This window comes from Mustela lutreola, chromosome 3 (genome assembly GCF_030435805.1).
Source record: "Mustela lutreola isolate mMusLut2 chromosome 3, mMusLut2.pri, whole genome shotgun sequence".
Lineage (NCBI taxonomy): Eukaryota > Metazoa > Chordata > Mammalia > Carnivora > Mustelidae > Mustela > Mustela lutreola.
The window spans coordinates 3,625,235-3,648,621 of NC_081292.1; the positions used below are offsets into that span (position 1 = coordinate 3,625,235).

A 23,387-nucleotide genomic window follows, 5' to 3' on the forward strand; every position below is an offset into this window, starting at 1 on the left:
CGGCCATGCCTGGCTTCTCAGTTTTCTAGACCACATTCTTCCCAGTAAGCGGAATGTGCCTACAGCTGACCCCGCCTCCCTTTTAAGGCAGGGCGGGAGATTAAACTGTGGGCAGGGCCTGCCCCAGGTCACCCTTGACCCTTCCTAGTGGGCTTGTCGTTTGTTTTCTGAGATGCTTAATGGAGCCAGGGCTTCCCATCCCCTGAGAAAACAAACAAATGAATTTCTTACAACAAGATCCCTCTAAAACACAGTGCAGTAGGCTTTTCCAGTAGCCATGTCAGGAGAAAGGGTTTAATCTAAATGGATTTCATGCGAACACCTCCTGTCGTCAGTGCAGACTTCTGGATCACCTTAAGCAAAATTCAGGGTTCATTTTGTGTCTGCCTCGAGGGAGTTCAGTGTCTCCAGCTGCTGCCAGTCCCTCGACTCCGAGGCCTTCCAGCTCCCGACGGAGCAGTGCTCCCGGCCAGACAGGAGCACAGTGCCTGACCTCTGACCTCTGATCCTGTACCGTTGCCCCGGCTCCTGGGCCCGTGGACCCAGACTTGAGGGCTGTCTCCCCCAAATCCAGACATGGTGGCCAAGCTCACCTTGAGTCCCTCTGAGAGGAGTCAGGGTTTAACACGCAGCATCGATTTCGGAGTTGGCTTGGGGAGTCAGGAGGGGCTTCCTGAGCCGGTGGAGATATTAACGTGAGTGTGTGGTCTGCATGTGTGTGCACACGTGAGTGCAGTTCATGTGCACGCACATGTGCTACAGTGTGCGTGTGAACATCACACAGATCGATATGCACCATGTGTCATTAGGTGCGTGTCCCGGTGCAACACCTTCTGTGTCCTTTCGTTTTGACAGTTACTACGGGTGTGTGTCTAACAGACTCCTGCAGTGACCGCTCACGCCTGTCGGGCGCGGGCTAAGGGCTGTACTGTTCTGAGTGATTTACCTGGATGGGCTCGCTTAATTTTCACAAAGAGCTCTAGGAAGTGGTTTTAGGCACATTCCACACATGGGGAAACTGAGACCCCCATGAGATTCTCCCACTCTCGTCCCAGGTCACCAGCTAGTGAGGCGCGGAGCTGGGATTTGCGCCCAGCTGCCTGGCTTCAGGTTGTGGCTCTTGGCTCTGTGCCGGGCATCCGGTCTCTGCCAAGGCCTCTGTGTACCCCCGTTTTGCAGAGAAAGTCGAATGAGGTTGCAGCATCCCTCGGACACCCTGCTGGTCAGTGCTTCCCCTGCCCTGGGTTCTCCCCACTTTGCCAGCCCTACCCTCAGCCCGGCAGGACGGGCGGAGCTGTACTATTGCACACTGTCCCTGGGCAGCTCACTGGGCCATGTGGCATTTCCCGTCCAGTTGGGTCTCTGACCGCAGGGAGCTGAGCCGAGGTATAGGCCACCCCTGCTGGGGTGAGAACAGCCCACATCAGCATTCCCAAAGTTCACGGTGCAGATTGGAAAACAGTCATGGGAAAGAGGCTCATTAATCACTTAAAGCAGCCTTTCCATTAGTGTAATTTCTATTTATGGCAATCTGCTAATTTATTTGAGCTGAAGTGGGGCTGGGCTAAGTCCCTGCACCTGTCATTTCTCCAGGTCTGGCACGTGGGTGCAGACAGTCCATCTTCCTCGGGGAATGCTCGAGGTGCAGGCCTACCCCCTCTGGCTCCCGCACCTGGAAGCCAGCTTGGAAGTGACTGTTGGCTGCTCCCTGGTGATGGGCTTCCAGATTTGCCCCGTAGGCTGCGGGTAAACTAGGAGTTCAGATCGAGGGGCAGGGCCGGGAGGACTCAGGCCCCTGGGCTCAGCAGGGTCTGGCTGAGCCCTGGGCAGCCGGATCATCCAGGGAGAGTTGGTTGAGCAATCCTTTTTTTTTTCTTCCCTAAAATAGAAGACGAGTTCATGGTTAACTTCAGTTCCATGAATAAAGACAAGGTCTCAGAAACTGCTCAGTGTTTTCAAATCGCAGTACGGCACCAGATACTTCAGTGCTAACGGTCTAGCTGAAGATGAGTGGGAAGGTGTGTTATTAGCTTTCTGCATTTTCCTTGCATCTAGCTGTTTTCTAAAGATCTGGAAGTACGCATCCGTGGTTCCCAAGACAGGCAGAAGATTAACTGTGTATCATGAGAATGCTGTAAAGGCTGTGTACAAATACTAAGTTTCCTTAACAACGATGAATGACCCGCAGTCATATGTAAGGCTCACGTAACAGACTGGGCTCCGGAAGAGTAGGAAGGCTCTCATCTCGGCCTTTCATGCCTAGCCCCTACCGCAGTGCACAGAGTGGGTGTTGACAGATACTTGCTGTGAGTCACTGGAATGGGGAAGCGCATGGGGACAGAGGCAGGCCGCAGGGACAGCATAGACACACTACAGGGTGCAGCCGTCACAGACAGGGAAGAAGGAAGGGGTGACTTCTGGGCTGGTGGGTCAGAGGGGACATCCCCAGTAAGGTGAGGTTGAGGCTCCAGTCAACAGAATGGCTGAGAAGGTTCCAGGTTGGGGAGAACACAGGAGTAAGGGCACCAGGGCAGGACAGCACCCCCCTGTCTTAAGAAGTGCCCGTAGTTCAACATGGCTGGTACACATTCTTGGGTGCGGGTGTGCGAAGGAAGAGGTCAACAAGCAGAGGAAATCATGGGCACCTGTGTGAGGTTCTGGGGAGTTGGATTTTATCCCAAGAGCTGTGGCCAGCCACTGCAGGTTTCTGGGCAGGGAGCTGTGTCTTCAGACTCTGGCGGGGCTCCTCCCCCCTCACTCCCTGGGGGCCTGCTGTCACCGTGATGGATTTGTGTCTGGTTGCGGGATTGCGCTACCTTTTGGGAATTCAGCACGAGAGTCTGCAGAGCTGTGCGGGGCAGTGCAGGGCTGTCTCTGCTGTCTCTTTCTTTTTTTTTTTTTTTTTTTTTTTTTTTTTTTTTAAAGATTTTATTTATTTATTTGACAGAGAGAAATCACAAGTAGATGGAGAGGCAGGCAGAGAGAGAGAGAGGGAAGCAGGCTCCCTGCTGAGCAGAGAGCCCGATGCGGGACTCGATCCCAGGACCCTGAGATCATGACCTGAGCCGAAGGCAGCGGCTTAACCCACTGAGCCACCCAGGCGCCCCTCTGCTGTCTCTTTCTGTCTCTTGGTGAGGCCCTTATAAGGTATTGAGTTGAAATAGAGGCTCACTGCCAGGACTGGGGTTCCCGTTGGGCTCTAGGTATTTGACACCCATTTCTGCTCTCAAGGGTTACAGTGGAAAAGCAGAGTAATGGTGCCGCTCTGAGCCTTGTCTGTGGGAAAGGAATATAGCACAAGGTCTCTCTGAGCGAGGGCTTACCTGTCGTGTTTGGTTGCACATCTTCTGTAAGCACAGGCCTCCGGTAGTAGGTGCTCAATAAATGTCCACTCCCTCAAGCTTATGTGGGCAGTGGCTTGTCAACAAACTGTGGCCCTTACGGGTTATAACTTGAAGCTCCTTCTGCGTTATTCCTGGAAAAACTGACCCCCTTATTTGGCTTTTTCTGCCTCCCAGCTCCGTAGATCTGGAGTTAGGGGCTTGGAGGTAGGAAACCTGGTCTTGCCCCCAGGGTGCTCACCGTGGCTGCGTTGGGGAGTCACTTATGACAATAGATGTTTGTAGCTCATAACCAGTGCTGTGTGGGAATTAGGAAGGAGCCTAGGGCTGAGGGACGGCCTGCCGGGTGTTGGGTTGGTGCCAGTATTGGCCAGTCGGGGGCTATGCTTGCCACGCAGGAAGCATCATCTCCCTGCCTCCCGCCTTTCTGGGAGAGGACCTCACTTACATATGCCAGGTCCTGCTGGAGCTGAATACCATTATCTTAGCTGTAGGCCACACCAGTGCCCTGCATGGGCTTGAGCCAAAATTGCCGAACACATCTTTGTCCCCACTGCCCTCAGGTCCTACCTCAGAACTTCATGGTCACCTCACACAAGGAAGAATGAGCCTTTTGGTGTCCAAGAGACTTTTGGCCTCAGTGAAGTGCCTTCTGAGGTACCTGTTCTGAGTCTGTTCCTTTAAAGGCATCTTAAAGGTGAGGTCCTGACCTAGTCCTTCTGCTGGGTTAACACTGTGGCATTAAGATTCATCTCACTGGAAACGTGTGGCACGTACGGAGAAAGTCTGGCAGGGGATGTGCAGTGCACTTGGGAGTTGAAGAACCGAATGTGAACCTTACACTCCCCCTTCTTGGCTGTGTGATTTTGGAAAAGTTTCTTACCGTCCCTAAAGAGGTTTTATTGATCTGACATTGTTATTAGGGCTGTATGAGATGATCTGTAGGTAACTGAAACATAACACATGCTCAGGAAAAAGCAGCAGACATTTATTGAGCACCTGCTGTGTGCCAGGCTGGTGACCAGGGGCATCATTCTCCTGTGGCTCACCACCACAGGCGGTCCTCTGAATTCAGCTAAGCAGTTGGGAAGGCATGGCTGCCTGCTCTTTGACCTTGCTGGTTTGGGGAGGGGAGGTCAGAAGAGGTTCATACTGAGCAAGATCCAGTCCCAGACCCTGGGCCTCATGGCTCACCACCTCCAAGGATTTGTGACCCGTAGGAGGAGTGCACAAAGGGCAGTGGCTTCAGGGAACTCAATTGTGTCTTTGAGGCAGAAGTAGCAAGCATGGAGGGCACCAAACATGGAATTTGCTGTTCCTTGCTGGGGAGTTAGATGCTCCCTGTGGAAGGCCCCAGAAGCAGAATGAGAGTTGTGCTAACCTGAGCTGGGAGCTTGTGTTCTCTTTTGCCTCAGGCACATGGGTTATTTCGTGATTACTATGGATGTGCCCTAGTACACCTGCAAAGCCTGGTGTGCACCAGCGGAGTTTCCACAGTCTGTTGCAGAGTTACCAGCCCTGCCCTTGTAAGGGAAAGGAGCAGAATCTCAGGATAGTGACTCTCACTACTTGGAGATGGGACTGCTGGGTCCTGGGTGACGGGAAAGGGCTTTAAAGGGAGGGAGCCTTTTCAGCACCACGGACAGGTCCCGCCACTCTCTGTGGCCTCCACCCCCAGGTTTCCTGAGAATGGACACAGGGTTTAGAGAGAACTCTCAGAAAGTGCGTGCACAACATGGGCTCTAGGCTCAGTCTGCTTGAACCTGCCACTTCATAGCTCTGTCGGCTTTCTTACTCTCACCTTGCACCTGAGTTAAAAACAAAACAAAACAAAACAAAACTTTGAACAGAACTAGCAGTCCCTGCCTTATACCTGTCAGGTTCTAAAGTCTTAATTTAAAGATAATATGAATTGAAAAGATACATATTACACACTTAACAAAGAGCCTCTCTCATGGGAGGCACTTTGGAAATGTTCTAATAGAAGCAGTGGGACTGTGGTCCCCAACACCATTTATCGGTCTCTTGCCCGGACACCAGGATCTGTGTATATAAGGAACAGTAGCGGCTGCCACCTCTACCTTCATTGTGGGATGTTTGCGGTCTTGCCTGTGATAGTGAGCAGGAAAGGCAGCTGCATGGCGGACTGGTTGGCTGGCTTTGCGTTTGTGTGTCCACGCTCTGACACCAGGCTGTTTTTTGGTGGCTTATGGGGCTGAAAGGGAGGGGTGGTACCTGCAGGTAATTAGCTTTATTAGCTCAGCTGTATGATTTTATGGCTCACATCCGAAAGCAAATTAATACAAAAATATGCTACTGGAATGGTTTCCAAAGCCCCAGTGCCATTTGGCAACTTTGTAATTACTCACACGCTAACCTGCCCCGCTAACTAATCATCGCAAAGCTCCTCATCCTGGCCACGTTCATTAGGCGCTATTTCTATTTTGCAAGCACCGTGGTGCGATCTGCTTTGAAAGTCTGGCATATTTTTTTTTTCATAAGAGGCAGTAATATGCCATATTCTGAGGTCTTCATTTTACACCCCTGGAAAGACTCAGGGAAGAAAGAAACATGAAAATGCGCATATTAAGCCCAAATATGCCAGTCCGCCTGCATGCTGAGCTCTTCCTTCCGGGTTGGGATGAGGCATGTTGACTTTTCTCAGCCCTGACCTCGGAGCTCCGTCATCGGGCCCACCCTGTATCAGGTCTGCAACTGCTTCCAGCAGAACTGCACTGTTTATTTTTTCTAAAATTTTTATTTTAAATATGTAAAATATGCACATGGTTCAAATTTTTCTTAAAAAAGAGTGTTCCCCTCTTGCCTGTCCTCCCCAAATGCCCATTTTTCTTCATCCCTTCCATGTATTTCAGAATTTCTCTCTGAAACTCTACGTAATATATAGACTTTTGTTTGTTTGTTTTTACACAAAAGTATGTGCTGTTTCGCATCATGGTTTTTTCACTGAACTGTATGCCTCGGAAAACTTTGCATACTCATAACTAACTTTCTCCCTTTCCAGTAGTGGAGTGTGGTCTTGTGCCTGTATTCACATGGCTTTGCCATCATGGAGGGTTTCAAGCTTCGGGACTTTTGCTGATCCGGTCACAGTGTCATTGAGCACGTCGTCTTTCCCTTCTGGAGGCATGCTGTGGGGAAGCCCCAGCATGCCAGAGTTGGGGGGCGCTCTGGGAGGATCCCCACTCCATCCTCCTCCTCTGTCTACATGGCACAACTGTTGCCTCCCACCAGGTGAAGGGAACACGGAAAGTGCTTGCCACAGAGCCCGCCCAACAGGAGTGTTCCCGACATTTATACCCTTCTGTGTCCCGCTCTCCAGGACCCCAATGTGTGTCTTTTAGTCTGAGACTTGGAATTCACCTGGGAGCCTTCCCTGTACTAGGAATTGGTCACCACTCTGCCGGTGAATTTCTGTGTGCCTGTGAGTCATGTGGCCCATCAGATCCTAGACGAAACCCAAACCGAAGAAAGGAAAGCTGCCTCCTTTTGCTGGTACCGTGTACGCAATCCCATTTCCCTCCAGCTCTTTGATGCCAATGAATCACAGAGAGCTTTGCCAGGACCCGGCTATGAGCTAAGGAAGGGGGCTTGGTACCTTTTCTTTGAAAGAGAAATTACCTCTTCACATGGTGGTCACAAAGGGAGAGAAGGCAAACACAACGGCTTGTCTCCACTGCCCAGCCAGTCCCTGGGCTCTAGGTCTTCATCAGACTCCCCAGGGGATGTGTTTCCCCAGCAGGAGGTTCCCTCTGGGTGTTGCTGGGGCCATGGCAGCAGGGGGATGCTGGCCTAAGTGGGTGGTAGGCAGAAGGCTTGGGACTGACTCAGCACAGGTGCTGGCTCCCAGGAAGGTCACCACTTCTCCCAATCACAGTGTCTGTGCTCTCACTGGGGCTGGCAGTGGCCTGATCCTGGGTCACTCCCCTCAGGAGGGAGAAGAGCTCTTCCTTACCCTGCTCCCCATGGATCTTGTTGGCTCAGGGACTGGAAGAGTGGAGTCCCAGCCTGGGGCTGACAGGAGACGTCCCCTCTCAGAGACTCACCCCAAGTGAGAGGCTTCTGAGTCCTCCTGGAACGGATGACGCCTGTGTGCCCCTGCGGGGGTGGGTTGTGCTGCTGCAGCCGATTGAGCAACAAGGACGAAAGCCGACCAGCCGCATGGTGGCCGCTGCAGGCTTGCAGTGTTGAGCGATGGCCACAGAGGAGTCCACAGAACTGGACCGGCGTAGCCTGGGAGTGTCTGCAACCAGGTGGGCTCACGTTGGCCAAGAACCCCAGCCACACTCCCCGGTAGTCCCCTGTGTTGCTGGGCAATGGGCCAGGCCTCGTGGCCATTGGTCACTCGCAGCAGGCAACCCACCAACCTTTCTGAGACTCTGTCCTCACGTGTTGGACAGTAATAGCCACACGTGCCTGGCCCTGTGCCGAGGGCTCCGGCGGCTGTCCCCTGGTGATGCTGGACTCATCCCATCGGAGGGTCCTACTCTCCTCACTCTAGCAGCGACTGTGCTGGGCCACCCGTAGCAGTGGAGGTCTGTCTCTGACGAACAGCACCCATTTCCCCACGCCCGCCGTCATGCAAATACGCACACAGGCTTCATTCGTGAAGTGATTTCCACACTCAGCAAGCCGTCCCTGGGTCCTGGGCATTGTGCAGGATGCTGACGCTTGAAAGATGAGGAAAGGTGCTTCGGAGGCAGCCAGGGAGATGGACATCGAGGCACCAATGGCTGTAATCCTTGAAGCAGAGCCACGAAGAGCCCTGTTGAGATGTTGTGTGCGCATGTGTGTGCAGGGTGTTCCATGTAGGGGCACGGGTGCTGGTCCGCAAGCCAGGGTAGGAGTCTGCCGGGCGGGAGGGGAAGGGGGTTCGGGTGCAGTGAGGTGCCTGTCCCTCCTGGGGTGGGTCTCTGCGTGCGTATGTGTGTGGGACACTGCGCTCCCTTCTCCCTCCGGGAAAGCCGCGCGCTCTTCCCCGTGGAGTTTCTCTCCCTGTCCTGCTCCTCACCTTGAGAAGTCACTTAATATGGAGTGTCGTATGTTAAAATTAGGATATTCAGATCTGTGGGTGGAAAGGAAGAAAAACAATCATTCAGTCATTATCCATGGAAATTAAACACCGTACGGTGCTGTGTTCATAAAAGACCGAGAACTTCCCAGCCAATAAATTCTTAATATGAAGCAATTCCTCTTGAGAAAATTAAATTTCTGGGAACCGAGGGTGGGTTGCCATTTACTCGGAAGAGTGGCTGTTTGCACAGTTAATGTTACCTGGTGCTGGGGTTGAGAAAGCCCATTGTCTTCAGCTGCTGTGAACACAGGTGGCCCGGCTGGCGGGCTGAGCCCCTGTTCCTCCCGGGGAGCCAGGCAGCCAATCACAGGTAGCTGCAGGCGTCGCTGAACCGCACTGTGGGCCCTAATGTCTGGTTCTGGGGAGAATCACCTTCTAGGAGCTCAGAGTCGTATCGAAGACAAGATCTCCCCCATTGTCTTAAAGTAGAGCCAATAGGCGCAGGCGGCTTCGGGCCCCCCTCCCCACCCACTAGGCATCCAGCTCAACCTGTGAGTCTGATCAGGGCCAAGTGGACAGGAGTAGGCAGGAAGATGTGGGAAGAGACTTGACCAGAATTAGTCTCCGCATGAGGCCCAGGCCTGCCTTTGCACGCCTCCTCCCTCCCCATGTCAGCCCATCACTGGCTGTGTCAGCACCCCCGGCTCCCAGCAGTGGGGGCGGGTCCTGAGGCCTGGGTGCCTGCCCAGTCCTGCCTGTGACGTGGGCGTGCCTGTAGGGAGTGACTGCCCCTGTCCCGACCTGGATTGGACAGGGCCGTGCAAGCACCCCTGGGGTCCAGCACATCCCGGATGCCGGTTACTACCGTGCAGGTTCCGCATGAGGAACACCAGATTCAGTTTGTCAAGGTGATGGAGCCGAGGGCGCCGTCTCCCCGAGGGGCGTAGCTGCCCTTGGGAGGACGGAAACCGGCAGGTCCCTCCCCCGCCGGTTACTACGCCCCACCCCCCGTGCCGAGGGGTAGGCACCCCTCACCGAGCTGTGGTGACACACCAGGTGACGGAGTGTCTTCGGGGTTGGGCGGGAAAGCTGCCCCGTGGCCCCTCTCGGGGGGCAAGGCCAGTGGTGTCTTGGGGTCAGCTGTGGGTGCTGTGGCTCACTCACTCTGCGGCCTCGGTTTCCCCAGAGTGGAGGAACAAGCGCCTACGCTGCGGCCTTCACCGTCCTCCTTTCTGTGTCCATGAGCGTGCGGACGGCAGGGTCCTCGACGAAGTGGGAGCCCGCGGCCGGGGCATCCAGCAAGCGACATCTCAGGGTCATGTCTTCAGGTCTCCTCCGCTCTGCGGTGTGGCTGGCATTTCCTTCCTTTCGATGCGGTATAAAACTCCATTGTGTGTCCAGATGGCTTGTTGCTTGTCTGTCCCTGTGACCTCGGACACTCGGGTTCCTTCCACTTTTTGGCTCCTGTGATGCATGTCGCTATACACACATGCTGCAAGTATCTGTTTGAGTCCCTGCTGTCACTTGTTTTGGGTGCCCCCCCCAACCCAGGAAGGGATTGTCGGAGGCCAGCATCGTCTGTTCGCGGGCTTGTCATCCCCCAAGCCTGTGAGCTTGAGTCTCGGGTCAGTCCTCGCCGGGATCCCCAGACACTTAGGGCCTTACCCTCAGGGTCCGTGCCCGCAGTGCCTCGTTGACCCAGTGAACGAAGGAGGTAAACGCACGCGTCCTAATGCCCTGGGTGTCCCAGGACCGCGCGTGGTCATTGCAGGGGCCGCGCGGAGTCTCTAGCAATCCCGCTCTCACTCCGGCACCCGTAGACTGCGTAGCGGGATGGCGAAGACTGCATTTGGGGAATTCTCCTCAGGGAGCGAATTACCCCGGAAGCTTTTTGGTAAGTTGCCTGTGGTGGGGTAGGATCCCCGAAGGGGCCTGAGGTGCCAGCAGGGGCGGCGAGTCCCTGAGACGAGGGAAGGAGAGTAGGAGAGCGGGGCGAGCCCTCACAGTAGGGCCCTTTGTGCTGTGCTTCCGGTGGCCAGGACTGCTGGTCCGTTGATTCTCGGGACAGTCCTGTGACGTTCGTGTGAAGTTCGTGTTGCTCTGGAGCTCGTGGACATTAACAGATGGTGGACCAGGCCCGGAAAATGTAGGCAGACGGCCTGGCGCTCCTCAGCGGCCGTGCCCGGACCCAGATCTCCGTGGAGAGCATCTGGACACCGCCGTTCCAGCGACAGAGGCAGCCACCCTTACTCGGGGCTGCAGGGCTGCCGCGTGGCTCCCAGTCTGCCAGAGAGCTCAGTGTGGCTAGAATGAGCCTGCTCCCCCTTCTGCCCCGCTGCTGTCAGGTTGGCGTGGACTAGAGCAAGCAGCGCGAGTACCTGGGAGCTTGGCACGGAGGAAGCCCCAGTGTCTGCAGGGGCCACAGCAAGAGGCAGGCGCTGGGCTCGGGGGAGAGAAGATTCCAGGTCCCAGCATCTGAGCTGCATGTTGAGGGCTGTGGGCTCTGGAGGGCATGAAGTGGGACTCCTCTCCCGCTTGTCCAGGATGTTTATCCCTCCTGAGTCTGTTTATTCATGACACAGAGTGCACTGCGCAGCTCTGTGAAGCAGGCGCTGGTGCGGGCTCCGGGCACAGGGCTGGGCCCTTGTGCAGATGTCAGGCTGGTGGCCAGGCTGAGCACTGGAGGAGGGGGACACCTGGGGGCCTTTGGGGCAGGGACGGGGCTCAGGGAAGGCTGGGCAGCCAAAGGATGAACAAAGACAAGAGGGAACAGGGCAGGGAAAAGCATTCTGAGGCAGAGAGCACAGATGTGGGCGGTTCAGAGTCCAGAGAGAGCACATGGCCTTTGGGAGGATTGACAGAATCCAAAAGAGCCAAGAAGGACTTTGGGGTGCAGGGGGGGCAGGGATTCTAGCAGGTCACTGTGCTCTGCGGCCGGCCCTGCCCTCGCTAGCTTGCCTGGATGTTTGGGGGCCGTGCCCACACTCCACAGAGCCCCCTGTGATCCTGTATCCACCCTGCCCCATGCCTGAGAGACTAGGGCCTCTGGTCCCCATTCCCCTGGGGCCCTGTGCCCCCAGCCTTAGCCCTGAGCTACTCTGCCCACACGGCTTCATCCCCATACAGCTGTCCTCGGGCTTGGTGAGTGCGGGCCCCCGTTCCCGGCCGTCATCCTCGCCAGGAGGAGGCCCCTCGGGTTCAAGTTTGTGTGTGAGCCGTTCCGTGTCCTTCTCGTGTCTCCTTCCCTGTGTGGGTCAGACACGCCGTGTGCTCGTTGAATGCAGTTAACTTGCTAAAGGCAGAAAGAAGCAGGTTTCCTCCTCACTTTCCTAATCGGGGAAGAATGTCAGGGACTAAATTCTTCCCTTGGATGGCTACTTAAATTCTGTGGCCTTAATTTATGTAGGGAAAGGGAAAGAGGCTTGCAGATCTGTTTCTGAGAGCCACATTGACTGTTTAATATTAGTGCCCAGGAGACATCTGTTTTCTGCATTTCTAAACCCAGTTTCTTCATCCGCTGATACTTGCTGAGAGACTGTGACTTCCTCCATTATGAACCTGCCTAAGTGAGCCCATTCGTAATAATATGTGTAATTACATCAAGATGTGTAACACGACAGATGTGAAGCCAGCACGGAGCCGACACATGTCCAGAAATGTATTTGGTTACATGGAGCAATGAGCCATATTTTATTAAGGAAAAGCCAACTTCCGTTTCTTGTATTTCCACCTGCCTCCCCCCGCCCAAGAACTCCTGCTGGATGAAAATCGTCCCGACGGCTTCCCCTTCTTTATGCGACAGTGGCAGTAGCACGGTTTACCTGATTAGGGTTGAGGGAGGGGGGCGCCGGGCATGTTCACGTGCCTGTTTTCCACGCCCAGCTCAGGTCTCAGTGGTGGGTTAGACTTCATTTGGGAGGAGGGGTCCTAGACCTGCTGTGGGAGGTTTGCTGTCCGGGCATCTGTAGAAGCTTCCAGAAGACCTCCCCCTGCCCCCGGGGCCCAGTGGGAGCCGAGTTTTCCTTGACCAGCCCTCACCCCTCTCTCAAGCGCACAGGGGAGGCGAGCGTGGAAGGCCTCCTGAACCAGCTGGTCTTGGAGCACCTGCAGCTGGCCCCCTTGCAGTGGGGTGAGTACGCGCGCGTCGTCTCGGGCCGGGCACGCGCCTTCTCCCGCGGGTGGCTGGGGCAGCGGGGGCGGCGGGGCCGGCTGGGGTGGCCGGGGCAGGTCTGCGTCTGCCCTGAGCATGGCCCTTCAGGCGCACCCCGGCAGCAGCCTCAGATGCACACCTGGTGGTGGGTGCCGAGACGCCCTCACCTTCCAGCCGTGGCAGAGTCTGACATGGTCCTTGGCAGCCAGTGCCCTGGTCCCCGCGCCGTGCCTTCTGCCTGTATGTCTGGACCTGGAGTGGGTGGTGGGGAGGAAGCCCAGGGGGCGGCCTCCTCGCTGGAGGAGCTCCGACAGCCTCTCACGGGGTCGGCACGGAGGAGCACGTGCTTGGTAAGCGCCTGACCTCGGTCCTCAGCCGGGAGCGCTCCCTGCGGCGAGCAGCCAGACCCGTGCAGCCCAGTGTCTGCTGCCCATCGCACGGCAGCGTGGGCCCTGCTCTGCGCCTTCCTGAGACCCGCAGAAGTATCTTGTTGAGCAACAAAGCAAGCGTGCAGTCGTTGAAGGGAAGGCTGTGTTACTTTCTGGAAGTCATTTCAGTATCTCCTCTGCTTTGGGTCTGATGCCGGCAGTCAGCTGTGTTTTACCCCAGGTGTCACTGTAAATCAGTGTCAAGTCTTTCCTCTGGTTCCTTAGTGTATCCTCTCCCTTCTGTGCGCGACAAACACAGGGGAATTGTCCCAGGGCCATGGGTCCTTCTGCAGGCCTTACCCTGCTTTCCGTCAGTTTGTGGGACCCCCTTGCCACATGGGAGACCCCATTCCCCGCCGGTCTCCCTGCTCCTTTGCATGAAGCCCGGCAGGAGTCCCGTGAGTGGCCGATGCGGCAGCACCGAGGGGACCACACTTGGGCTGGAAGGAAGGGGGGGGGCGTCTCTGGGGTCAGTGTTTGCGCCTCTGGAGGCTTTTCTGGGCCTCCAGACACTTGCCTGGGTTGGAGTGTCCTAGCTCTCAGGTATGGCTAGCTACGTCCCCCAGATGTGGACAGCCGAGCAGGGTCAGACGCCCAGATCCTCCCGCCTCCAGGGCTGGCACAGGCCCAAGACCCATGCAACAAAATAAAATAAACCATGTGTTCCCGCATTCTGTCCTCAGAAGAACTTCCCCGAGGCCGGACAGTCAGTGGCAGCCACCCCCTGGGGTGAGCCCAGGAGGGTCCAGACTCCCTGCAGAGCCCAGCAGGAGGCCCTGCATATGCGCTGGAGTCTTTATGGGCATTTAGCTCTTCTCTTTGTTAACAGCATTTGGGTCTGCTGTCCTACAGCATGCTGGTATATTGGGCATGCTGGTATATTGGTTGATGACACAGGGGTTAATAACATTTTCCTGGAGGGGTACGTGGCTTTAAAAAAAATAATCCTAGGACCCTCGAGACATTTGTGCCCAGAGGCCTTACTGGGAGGGCGTGAGCTGCCTCATGTTGTCACTTCTGATGCCTCTGCACACTGTGCCTGTCCTTCTCCAGAGGAGGACGCTGCGGCTCAGCTGGGTCAGGGATTCTGTCCAGCACCTGCCCCACTGGGAGGTGATCCATCCAGGTTCAACGGCAGATGCCCTCACACTGGAATCTTGACCTTTCCACCAGGTCACTTGATCAAAGTAATATATTCTCGCTGTGGAAAATCAGAAAAGTTGGAGAGAGAAGAATCACCCTTTCCCACTCCCCTAGAGAACCTCTATTTCACTGAATTTTCGTGTACTTCTAAGCCTTTTTGCTGCCCTCAAAATTCAAATTTTGTCCGTAGACGTGTTCATGCCAGGTTTGTGTTTGGTGCCCTTTCTTCCCCCCTTACTTGACACAACACAAGGATTCCTCATGTTATGGGCATGTCTCGTGCGTGCTGTTAGAGGCCACGTAATAATTTCATCCAGCGGATGCAAGGTAGCTTAGCCCTTGTGCTGCTCTTGGAGGTCTTGGTTGTTCTGAGATGTTCATTGTTGCGTAAATCACACACACACACTGGCTTGCATGGGCTCCTACCTGGCACACATAAGGCTGCATGCTCGTGGTCTGCTAAGGGACCACCACCTGCATCAGACCGGGCGCGTCTGGAAGGCAGGACTGGAGTTTAACTCACATGTGGGTCCCCAGCACCTGGGACAGTGTCCGGCACGGAGCAGAGTCAGGAGACACGTATCTACGGAATGAATGGACAAAACCCTTAGTCCAAAAATCCACATTTTCCATGTAACCTTAGGGAACAGAAACTCCTGAATATTTCCTACTTTATAAACGGGGAATAGCGGTGAGGACCTCCCAGACTTGCGTGGGCTGGACACTGTGTCCTGCTCCCCACATGTGAGGGCGTGCTGCTCCCCGAGGTAGGGCAGCGGGTGTCCCCACAGCCGTCTCATGTGTCTGCTGCTTCCTAGACCTGCCACCCTCGTGTGCGCGCACATGGCCTGCTCACCACAGCTCAGGGCCAGAGCTTACAGCAGGGCTCGGGGGATGCTGACTGGCGGGTGTGCACGGAAAAATGCCCCCATGTAATGTAGCCAACACTTAATATGCCTTTGCGGGCAGTCCAGGAAAGCACAGCCCATCACTGATGTACCTAGGAAGCTACGAAAGCTGTGGTAGAAGCAGTGGTAGAAGGACGCACGGGGACCCTGGAATCAGTTCAGCCTCATTAGTCACCACGACCGGTACCGATGGAAGGGACTGGAACCAGCCCCTAGACAGATGGTCGAGGAGCATGCTGGGCTCTGCAACTTGCCTTGTCCTCCTGACCAGAGGGGCAGCCTGCACCCCACCAGTTCACAGGACAGTTCCCAGCTGGAGACGAGAGGCACATGGGAAGCCGCAGCCCCAACTACGCTGACCTGGGGTCCCATCCCAGGCCTTCAGGCCTTGCCCCAGCCCTGCCCCTGTCCCCTCGTGCCCTTGGATGCACCCCAGAATCTCCACTTCTCCTCTCCACACCGACTGGCACGCAGCGACCCCCGCAGCCCCCGGCCACTCCAATGGACAGAGGAACTCACTTTATTTCTCTCTTGTTTTTCTCTCTTGTTTCTTTATTTAAAATTGTGATAAAAACACATAAATGAGCCATCCTGACCATACAGCCCGGCCATGTTAACTGTATTCATTTTGTTGCACAGCCGATCTCTACCTTTTCGGTCTTGCAAAGTCAGAACTCTGTGCCTGTGGAATAGCTTTCTGATTTTTATTTATTTTTTAAAAGATTTTGCTTATTTATTTGTTAGAGACGTCGAGAGAAAGAATGAGAAAGAGCACAAGGGGAAGTGGAAGCTGGAGGGAGAAGCAGGCTCTCCGCTGAGGACGGAGCCTGATGGAGGGCTTGATCCCAGGACCCTGGGATCATGACCTGAGCCAAAGGCAGACACTTAATGGGCTGAGCCACCCAGGCATCCCAGCTTTCATATTTTTATAGAACTTCAGAAAGGGTAAATTTTCTAAAAATCAAATTTCCAATGATATCTGACTGCCTCTTCTCCTGGAGTCATTTCTCCACTTCTGTTTCTTTTCTATAATTTTGTTTCCTCTTCTCTTTCTTGATTTGGCTGGCTAGTATATGGTTGACTCCGATGGTCGGTTCTCATCTCATCTCATCTCATCTCATCTCTTCTCTCTAATTCTGTCCCCATCTTCTTTCTGCTTTATGGGGGCTCACCATGTTAATTGTCCTCTCTGAATTAGCTGGATATTTAATCTATTTACTTAAAATTTCCTACTGTTTCTATAATTATTTAAGACTATGAATTTTCCTGCAATTACTGCATTACCTGTGTTCCTGTGTTCTGATATTTAACACTTTCATGGATGATTTTTTTAGGAATTTTGCAATTTTAGTTTTTTGTCCCAAGAGTTGTTTAAAATCTACATGTTTTGTTTTGTTTTGTTTCCTGCATTCATTCTGGCTTTCTAATGTAATGGCCTTGTAATCAGTTTAGTGATATTTTCACCTCCGAGAGTTTACCAAGGTTTCTTTGTCATTTTGTGTGACCACTTCACAGACATTTAAAAGGACGGCATATGCCTTGTTTTAAATATGGTGAGTTACAAAATGTATCTGTTAACCTCCCCTCATTGATTACATTGCTGAGGTCTTTAGGAACCTCACTTATTTGACCCGCCATAGACTTTCAGAGGTGAATTACCCCCACTGGTCTGCGGGTTCTCTTTAGCCTGAGGGGACTTCTGTCCATTTACTTGGTGGCCCTGTGTCCTGTAGTTCATGCAGCATGAGTATGGGTCATCCTTGGTGCATAGATGTCCCCCTTGCGCTCATTCTGAAGTACCCTTCTCTGTCTCCTTCTGTGTTTGTTGCTTCGTCTGATACTGTAACTCTCGACCCTGCTTGCATCTTGTTTGGCTGGTGTGCCTTTGCCTATCATTCTATCTTAAACATTTCAGATTTCCTTTTTTCCCCATGCGGTTCTCTTAGATGAAGCCTGGAGTTGAACTTGGGTTGTGATCCAACTGTAGAGTGTGTTGCATTAGTAGATGAGTGTAGGCCATTTGCCTTCCCTGATATGGCACGTATGTTGGTCTTTTCTCTACATTCTGTTACACATTTTGTTTTTACAGCCTTTTATCTTGACTTTTGTGGTCTTTGTTTTGTTTTCTGTGATGATTTTATTCTTCTGCCACTTTCTTCCTAAAATCTCCTACTTCTCTTGTCTGACCACCCCCCCCACCACCACCTTCTAAGGCCTTACCTGCTGTATTCTTGCTCGTGGTCCTTACCATTCTCTGAGAGCTCATTATATACGCAGCTTTTTGTCCTTGTGCGTCTCTCCATGCCTGCCAGGCTATCCGCCCCATTGAGGAAGGATCTGTTCTTCACTGTATTTCCAGATCGGTAACCGGAACATTTAGTGCCTCCTGAATAAACATCGCCAAAGGCACAGATGAGGTAGTCCTCATGGCGTCTCTGAAGTGGGTAGTGTTATTCCTGTGTTTCAGGTCAGAGGAAATGGAAAGCATGTGCGAACCATTCAGCCTGTGAGTGGCAAAGTGTCCCAGTCTCGAAATCTTGAAATCCACATCTCTCCCATCACATCACACTTCCCAGGATCCCACAGCGAGCTAGTGGCCCACAGCTGAATTTCAGGCCTGGCTGTGATGACTTCTAACCAGACATTCCACGGCACAACACCCCTGTTGAAAGAAAAAGAAAGAGGTAATTTTGTAATTGTGCCCAGACTTGCAGAACAGTTCAGAGGCGGTAGTGAGAGTTTTTCCTGCACCATTTTAGAGTAAGTGGCCCAATCCGCCATCATCCCCAGATTCACTGATAGGCATTTCCTACAGACAAGGGTTCTGTGGTGTGACCATGTCTTGGACCTGTTGATACTGTTTTCAGCATCCCACACTGCTGGTGTCTGCCACTCCCCCTGGCTTGTGGACACCAAGAGTGCTTCACCGAGGGGAACAGCTACCGGCATGTGTCACCCTTGTCACCAGTACATGGGGCAGGCCCCTGGGGGACGGGGTCCATGACCCGCCCCCACCCAGGTTGGAGGCCACGAATGTTAGTTATACTGGACTTGGCATCCAAAGCCCTTGCCATCTGCCTAGAATTTTTGCTCCAGTACCAGAACTGGGGATCTTTCCAGTGCTGTGGTGAGAAAGCTCCTGGCGGAGGGACGATGGGGAGGCAGTGCTGGTGCTGGTGCTCAGCACCTCAGGGCTCACAGGCTCACCCTCTGCCGCCTACCTTGCCCACACCTGCTGGGCCTGCGGGCAGAGTGACCCCCAACACACACACACACAGAGGTGGGGCCAGGGGCTGTGCAGTCTCTGGCCGAGGAGTCACAGAGCTGGCATTGGCTCACTGTCTAGGGCCAGCCACGGGGCGTGGACTCTGCTGCATTGCCCTAGGTGTTTGCTGCACCTTAAATAAGACGGTGAATTTCAGGATCCGGGTTGTGCTAAAGCCAGGAGGGGCATTTCAGTCTGCCTCTCTAGCTTCCCACTTTGTGGGAGAGCGCGCCCAACACCAGCACCCACGTCCTCAGTCCCTGGGGGTGGGGGCCCGTGCACCCTGTGCGCCGCGGGTGAAGGCCTTCCATGTCCGTGTTGCGTCAGAGCCTTGCAAGGGCCCTGCTGGGGGACACTGTCCCTGTTTTACAAATGGCAACCCCGGGGCAGCCAGCCAGGTGAGGTGACTCGCCCAAGGTCTCCCGGCCAGGTCTGCTCCAGGCCTCCAAGTCCCTGTTGCGCAGCTGGGCTCCTGCAGCTGCTCCCTGAGAACTCACGCCCGGGCCTTGGGCCTGCTGAGCTCCAGTGAGCACAGTGTGGCTTCCACAGGGAAGGGAGCAAGGACACCTGCCGATATCTGACGCGAGGTGGTGCCCAGTCGCATGGAGAAGCGTAGGGGATAGCAGTACACCGGGGCCATCCCCATGCTCAGCCTTGGGGAGGGAGACCAGCAGTGCCAGCTCCTCCCGGACTGTGGCCCCAGCTCCCCCACCTCCACCTCCCCGTGGACTCTGCGACCTTAGCAACTGTCTTGGTGTAAGCCCCGGAGACGGCTGTGAGGATCAGCAGCCAGCCTGGGAAAAAATGTGTCTATGTACGACCTGCTTTTCTCCGGGGACCCTACAAGGCATTTTTAGGGGAAGAAGACTTGTCCTTCAGTAGCTCAAATGCAGGCCCCATGTGCCCTGTGCAGAGGGGCGGAGCCTGGACTGATGGCTGCTCAGGGTAGGCACGGCATTTAGGGTCCCACCAGCAGGTGACACTGTCCCCGGGCCTCTGATGATTGAGTCCTGGCTGGGAAGCACAGGGCTTTCTGGCAGTCCTGGGCAAAGCAAAGTGGCTGTGGCCCCTCATCTGAATCTGTGGGAGCACCAGGCCTGTGGCCGAGCTCAGACAGGCCCCTCCCAGGCTCCTTGGTCGTGTGCATATTTTTAGCGGCAGCCTTCAAACCAAGGCTGCTCAGGTGACGGGGAGCCCGGGGTATGTGCAGTGGTGGTTGGGGTGGTCCTCCCTCCTCTGCATTGACGAGTTTGCCCCCTCAGCCTTTTGCAAAGGAGGAAGCATCTTCTGCAGGCGTGGAAGTCGAGGGCGCGTTCAGAACAGGCCTGACCCGGATGCCGGAATGGGGAGCAGGTGCCGTGCCTGCCCTGCTCTCTGGCTCCTGATGTTGGCTCTGCCCCACACAGGCTGAGTCCCACTAGGGCCTGGCGCGTCACTGCCCTCAGGCCATGCTCAAGGCGCAGATCTGCCTGGGGCTTCCCCTGCAGAGGACGGGGAGCCTATTGCTGTGGGAGGTGCTTCTCCTGGGGCGCCCTGTACACCCCTTCTGTGGAGGCGAGGCCACGGGCAGCAGCTTTCCTCACGCATACCGGTTCCTTTATCGCAGGGAGGAGCATCAGGAGGGCCAGTGCTGGGTGCAGGCAGGCATGGGACTCAGAGCTGAAGGGGACTTGGGAGCCTTGTCCCTTGCTGGCTCCACAGCTTGCTGTTAAGCTCAACTCCTGCGGCTCTTTCTCGTGGAAAAGATGAGCCACAAGATGAGCCACGGGGTACTTTGCCAGTAGTTTTGTCTGCTGAGACGGGAGCAGGGCTTGGCCTCCGGGCTCCTGGCCTCAGGCGGGGTGTCGGGAGCTTCCTGGTCAGCGGAGGGGGCGTCCTTGCTCCTGGCACCTGCCGGGAGGTTGGGGAGGTCCCTTGTCCCTGCCGTGGGGGTTTCCTGGCCCAGACGAGACCAAGTCAGGCCGGCAAACTGGGTTGCGGGAGGAGGACCGGCCGGCAGAAAGGGCCATCCTCACGTGGCCGCATCTCAGTGGGGCCCTGGGGGCGTTGGATGGTCTGGAGACGGGGGTTAGGGGGCAGCCTCTAGCCCTCCCTGTAGCCTCTGGGGCTAGCATTTGGGAACCCTCCAGAGGCAGAGCCATTTCCCCTTTGGCCAGCAGAGAAGCTCACATTTGACAACTTGCCCCGCATCGGACACCATTGAAGTCGGCGGGATCTGGGCCATTTTCCCGGAGCTGCTGCACACGGGGCTGCCCACCAGCTGGGGGAGGAGAATGGGCTGTGCTCGCTCGAGGTGGGCGTAGCTGAGCCGGTGGGGGGCCAGGCAGGCCAGGTGGCCTGACAGTCTCACTCAGGTGATGTCACTCACAGGCACTTGTGTCTGAGCCGTCCCCACCCCAGCTGAGAGCCATCAGGTCTGCGTGGTCTGGATGGAGAAGCTGTGGCTTCCACATCTGAGTGACCTTGGCTCAGGCCTCCTGTTCTGGGGTTCATTCTCTTGTGCCTCCAATGACAGTCTTGCCGGAGGCGTTCTGTGCAGGGAGACACTCCGGGCCGAGCGCTCTCATGGGGTCCCCGTGTGAGCGGGCCTCAAGGTTGACTTGCCTCCTGCATGGCACGCCGGGTTCCCATGCTGGCGGACCGGACCCCGGCGGCTTCCCCCTGACCTGCCCCTGTTCCTAGGCCCCCGCCTCGCAGGGGTAGGGCATCGGCCTTGCCGTGCTTTACCTTCAGTGTTTGTCTTAACCGTGTTGTTCTGCGTGTGCTAAAGAAACACAGAGCACATGCTCAGAGGAAAGTGTTTGGAATGAAGCTGTTTCATTTCATGGGAAGTAAGAATGTCTGGAAGCGAATGTGGGTCAGCTTCGGCTGCAGTACCGAGGTTTGGGGAAAAATAGCTCCTTCCCGTTTGCGGACCCGAGAAGGAAGCGATCCTTAACGAGGCGCTGGCCTCCGGGCCACTTTGAAGCCAGACCTCGAACAGCGAAGCCAACTTCAAAGACGCAGCCTCCTGACCTTCCTCGGGCAGCTTCCGACAACACCCTTCCTTCTCCCCAAGGCCCTTCGCTGGCGAGTCCCCCCTGGTCTGTTGATGCCGCTCAGCTGCTGGAGAGAAGCAGCCGCGGAGCCCCTGCTCCCGCAGACGGCAGTTACACCCGAGGACGGGCTCCTCGGCTTGTAGCGGGTCCGCCTCCTCTCCCTGCAGGCCGCGGGAGTCCTCCGGGTGGAGCCGAAAAATGCACATTTACAAAATCATAGCTGACCACGGGAGCTCAGCCCTGGGGGTCAAGCGCCTGGTGTCTCCCCCCCACCTAACCTTCCCTCCCCCTCCATCGTGAGTGTGGGTTTGTGGTTTCGCCTGCAGAACCTGGTCCCGGTCTCCGCGGGGGGGCCTGAACCAGCCAAGCACGTGGCCTCTGTGCCATTGCGCTCCCCGGAGGGAGATGTGCTCGGACACAGCGGTGGGGATCGCTGTCTTGGGCTGGGGATGCCTCTGAGGGGCTAGCAGCAAAGCTGCGTGCCGGCGAGGTTCGGCATTCCCTTTTCTAGAGAGTTGACCCCTTCCTACCGACTCTTCACCCTGGTATGTCCAGGGTTCATCGCTGGTTCTCTATGAAGAACGTGCCATGCAAGAGGGTGAGAGCAGAGCGCCATGGTGACGCGGTAGCCGTGGGCTGGATGGCGAGGTCGGCGAGAGCCCGTCCACTCTGTCACGTTGGGAACCCAGGGCTCAGAGCCATGAGGCGTCTATGTGCTATAGGACTCCAGGCACCCCTACACCTCTCTGGTCTAGGAGGGGTGCTCACGGGGACCCACCCTTCTCTCTGTACGTGTGTCTTGACAGCAGGAACAGAGGTGCAGCCACAGAAGGTGCCACAAGCCCGGCCCTGCCCGCTGCCAAGGCCCGCGCTGCCGTGAGCTACGTGGTTCCCAAGACCTGCGGGCTGTTAGGCTGGTTTGTGGCGGCCTTGTCCGGTGGGTGGCCAGGGTGGGCTGCAGGCCCGTCAGCAAGAACCTGTGGGTCTCCTGCCCTCTGTGCCTTCAGCACTTGATTCTGGAGCTCTGGGCCAGAAACGGGGGACAAGGAGGTGGCTGGTAGGAACACCGAAGGCAGTGTCGCCCGGTGTGATGGAAGGACCTGGGTTTGGGCCTCAGCCCTTAGCGCCAGTCCTGACTTACTGGACGGCCATGAGCGTGTCACCAGGATTGTCAGAACCTCCTTGTGTTTGGGGCTGGGGACACAGTAGCACGCAGGAGAGGCTCAGAGCCTGGGTCCCCAGGGAGCTGACCGCCTTTTCCAGGAGGCCCTGGTGTGAGGAGGAGGCTGTGTCCCTGCTTCTGCAGGCGATGAAGGCTCTAGAGGAATCTAGTTACCGTCGGGGCATGGACTTTGTTGCAGGCAGATGCTGGGGTCTCCCGGTGGCCTGTGCTTTCTCCACGAAGCGGGAAGTGAGATCACGTCGGGGAATGGGGCAATGTCCGCAGATCTGGGACATCTGAGGATACGGAGACTTCCCTATGGCACTGAGCACAGAGCAAACTTGGCCTTGGTCAGAATTCACTGGAAGGAGGAAGGGAGGGAGGAATATGGTCAAGACAGAGGCAGATTCCGTTCCAAGGAGAGCTCTGTGGCGGGGAGTTCCGGCACGAGCGGAGGTGGTTAAGTGCCGTGCCGGTCAGATGGAAGGTTCTCAGTGCGTACCCATGAGGGAATTACTGAAGGGCCCCGTGTGGGCAGGACGGGGTCAGGGGCAGGGCAGAGGCGGGTTGCCTGTGGTAGGAGGAAGGCTCGTCCCCCAGCCGCAGGGGTTTCTGGCCCGGATTGTGTTCGCAGGGTTTGAGCGCATTTGTCTTCCTTTGCCGATTTTACTTCCCTTGCCACCTCAACGGATGGCAGTACAGACGAGTCAGCACAGGCCTGTCCCCGTGTCGGGGCACACCTGCACGCAACTGGCATCTGGCAGGCGGGGGGCCTGTGGTTCTGCAGTGCAGGACAGAGGTCGGCCCGCGTGCGGGGGCACGAGACCATCCCGGCACCGGAGTGGGTGGGTCCCCCGGAGAACAGGCCGCTCCGCAGTGGAGGTCGGAGGGGGCGGGGCTGGGAAGGGGGCAGGTGGTGA

The 23,387-nt window shown here is 55.8% G+C and overlaps 1 protein-coding gene across 2 annotated transcripts in view; it reads left to right on the forward strand.

The window, feature by feature from the left end:
- Window positions 1-23,387, forward strand: part of TRAPPC9 (trafficking protein particle complex subunit 9) — a 483,860-nt gene that overhangs the window by 373,846 nt on the left and 86,627 nt on the right. For both annotated transcript variants that reach the window (XM_059165548.1, XM_059165549.1), the window contains one exon: window positions 12,411-12,502. In XM_059165548.1, coding sequence (XP_059021531.1) covers window positions 12,411-12,502 — 92 coding nt within the window. The remainder of the gene's footprint in view (window positions 1-12,410; window positions 12,503-23,387) is intronic.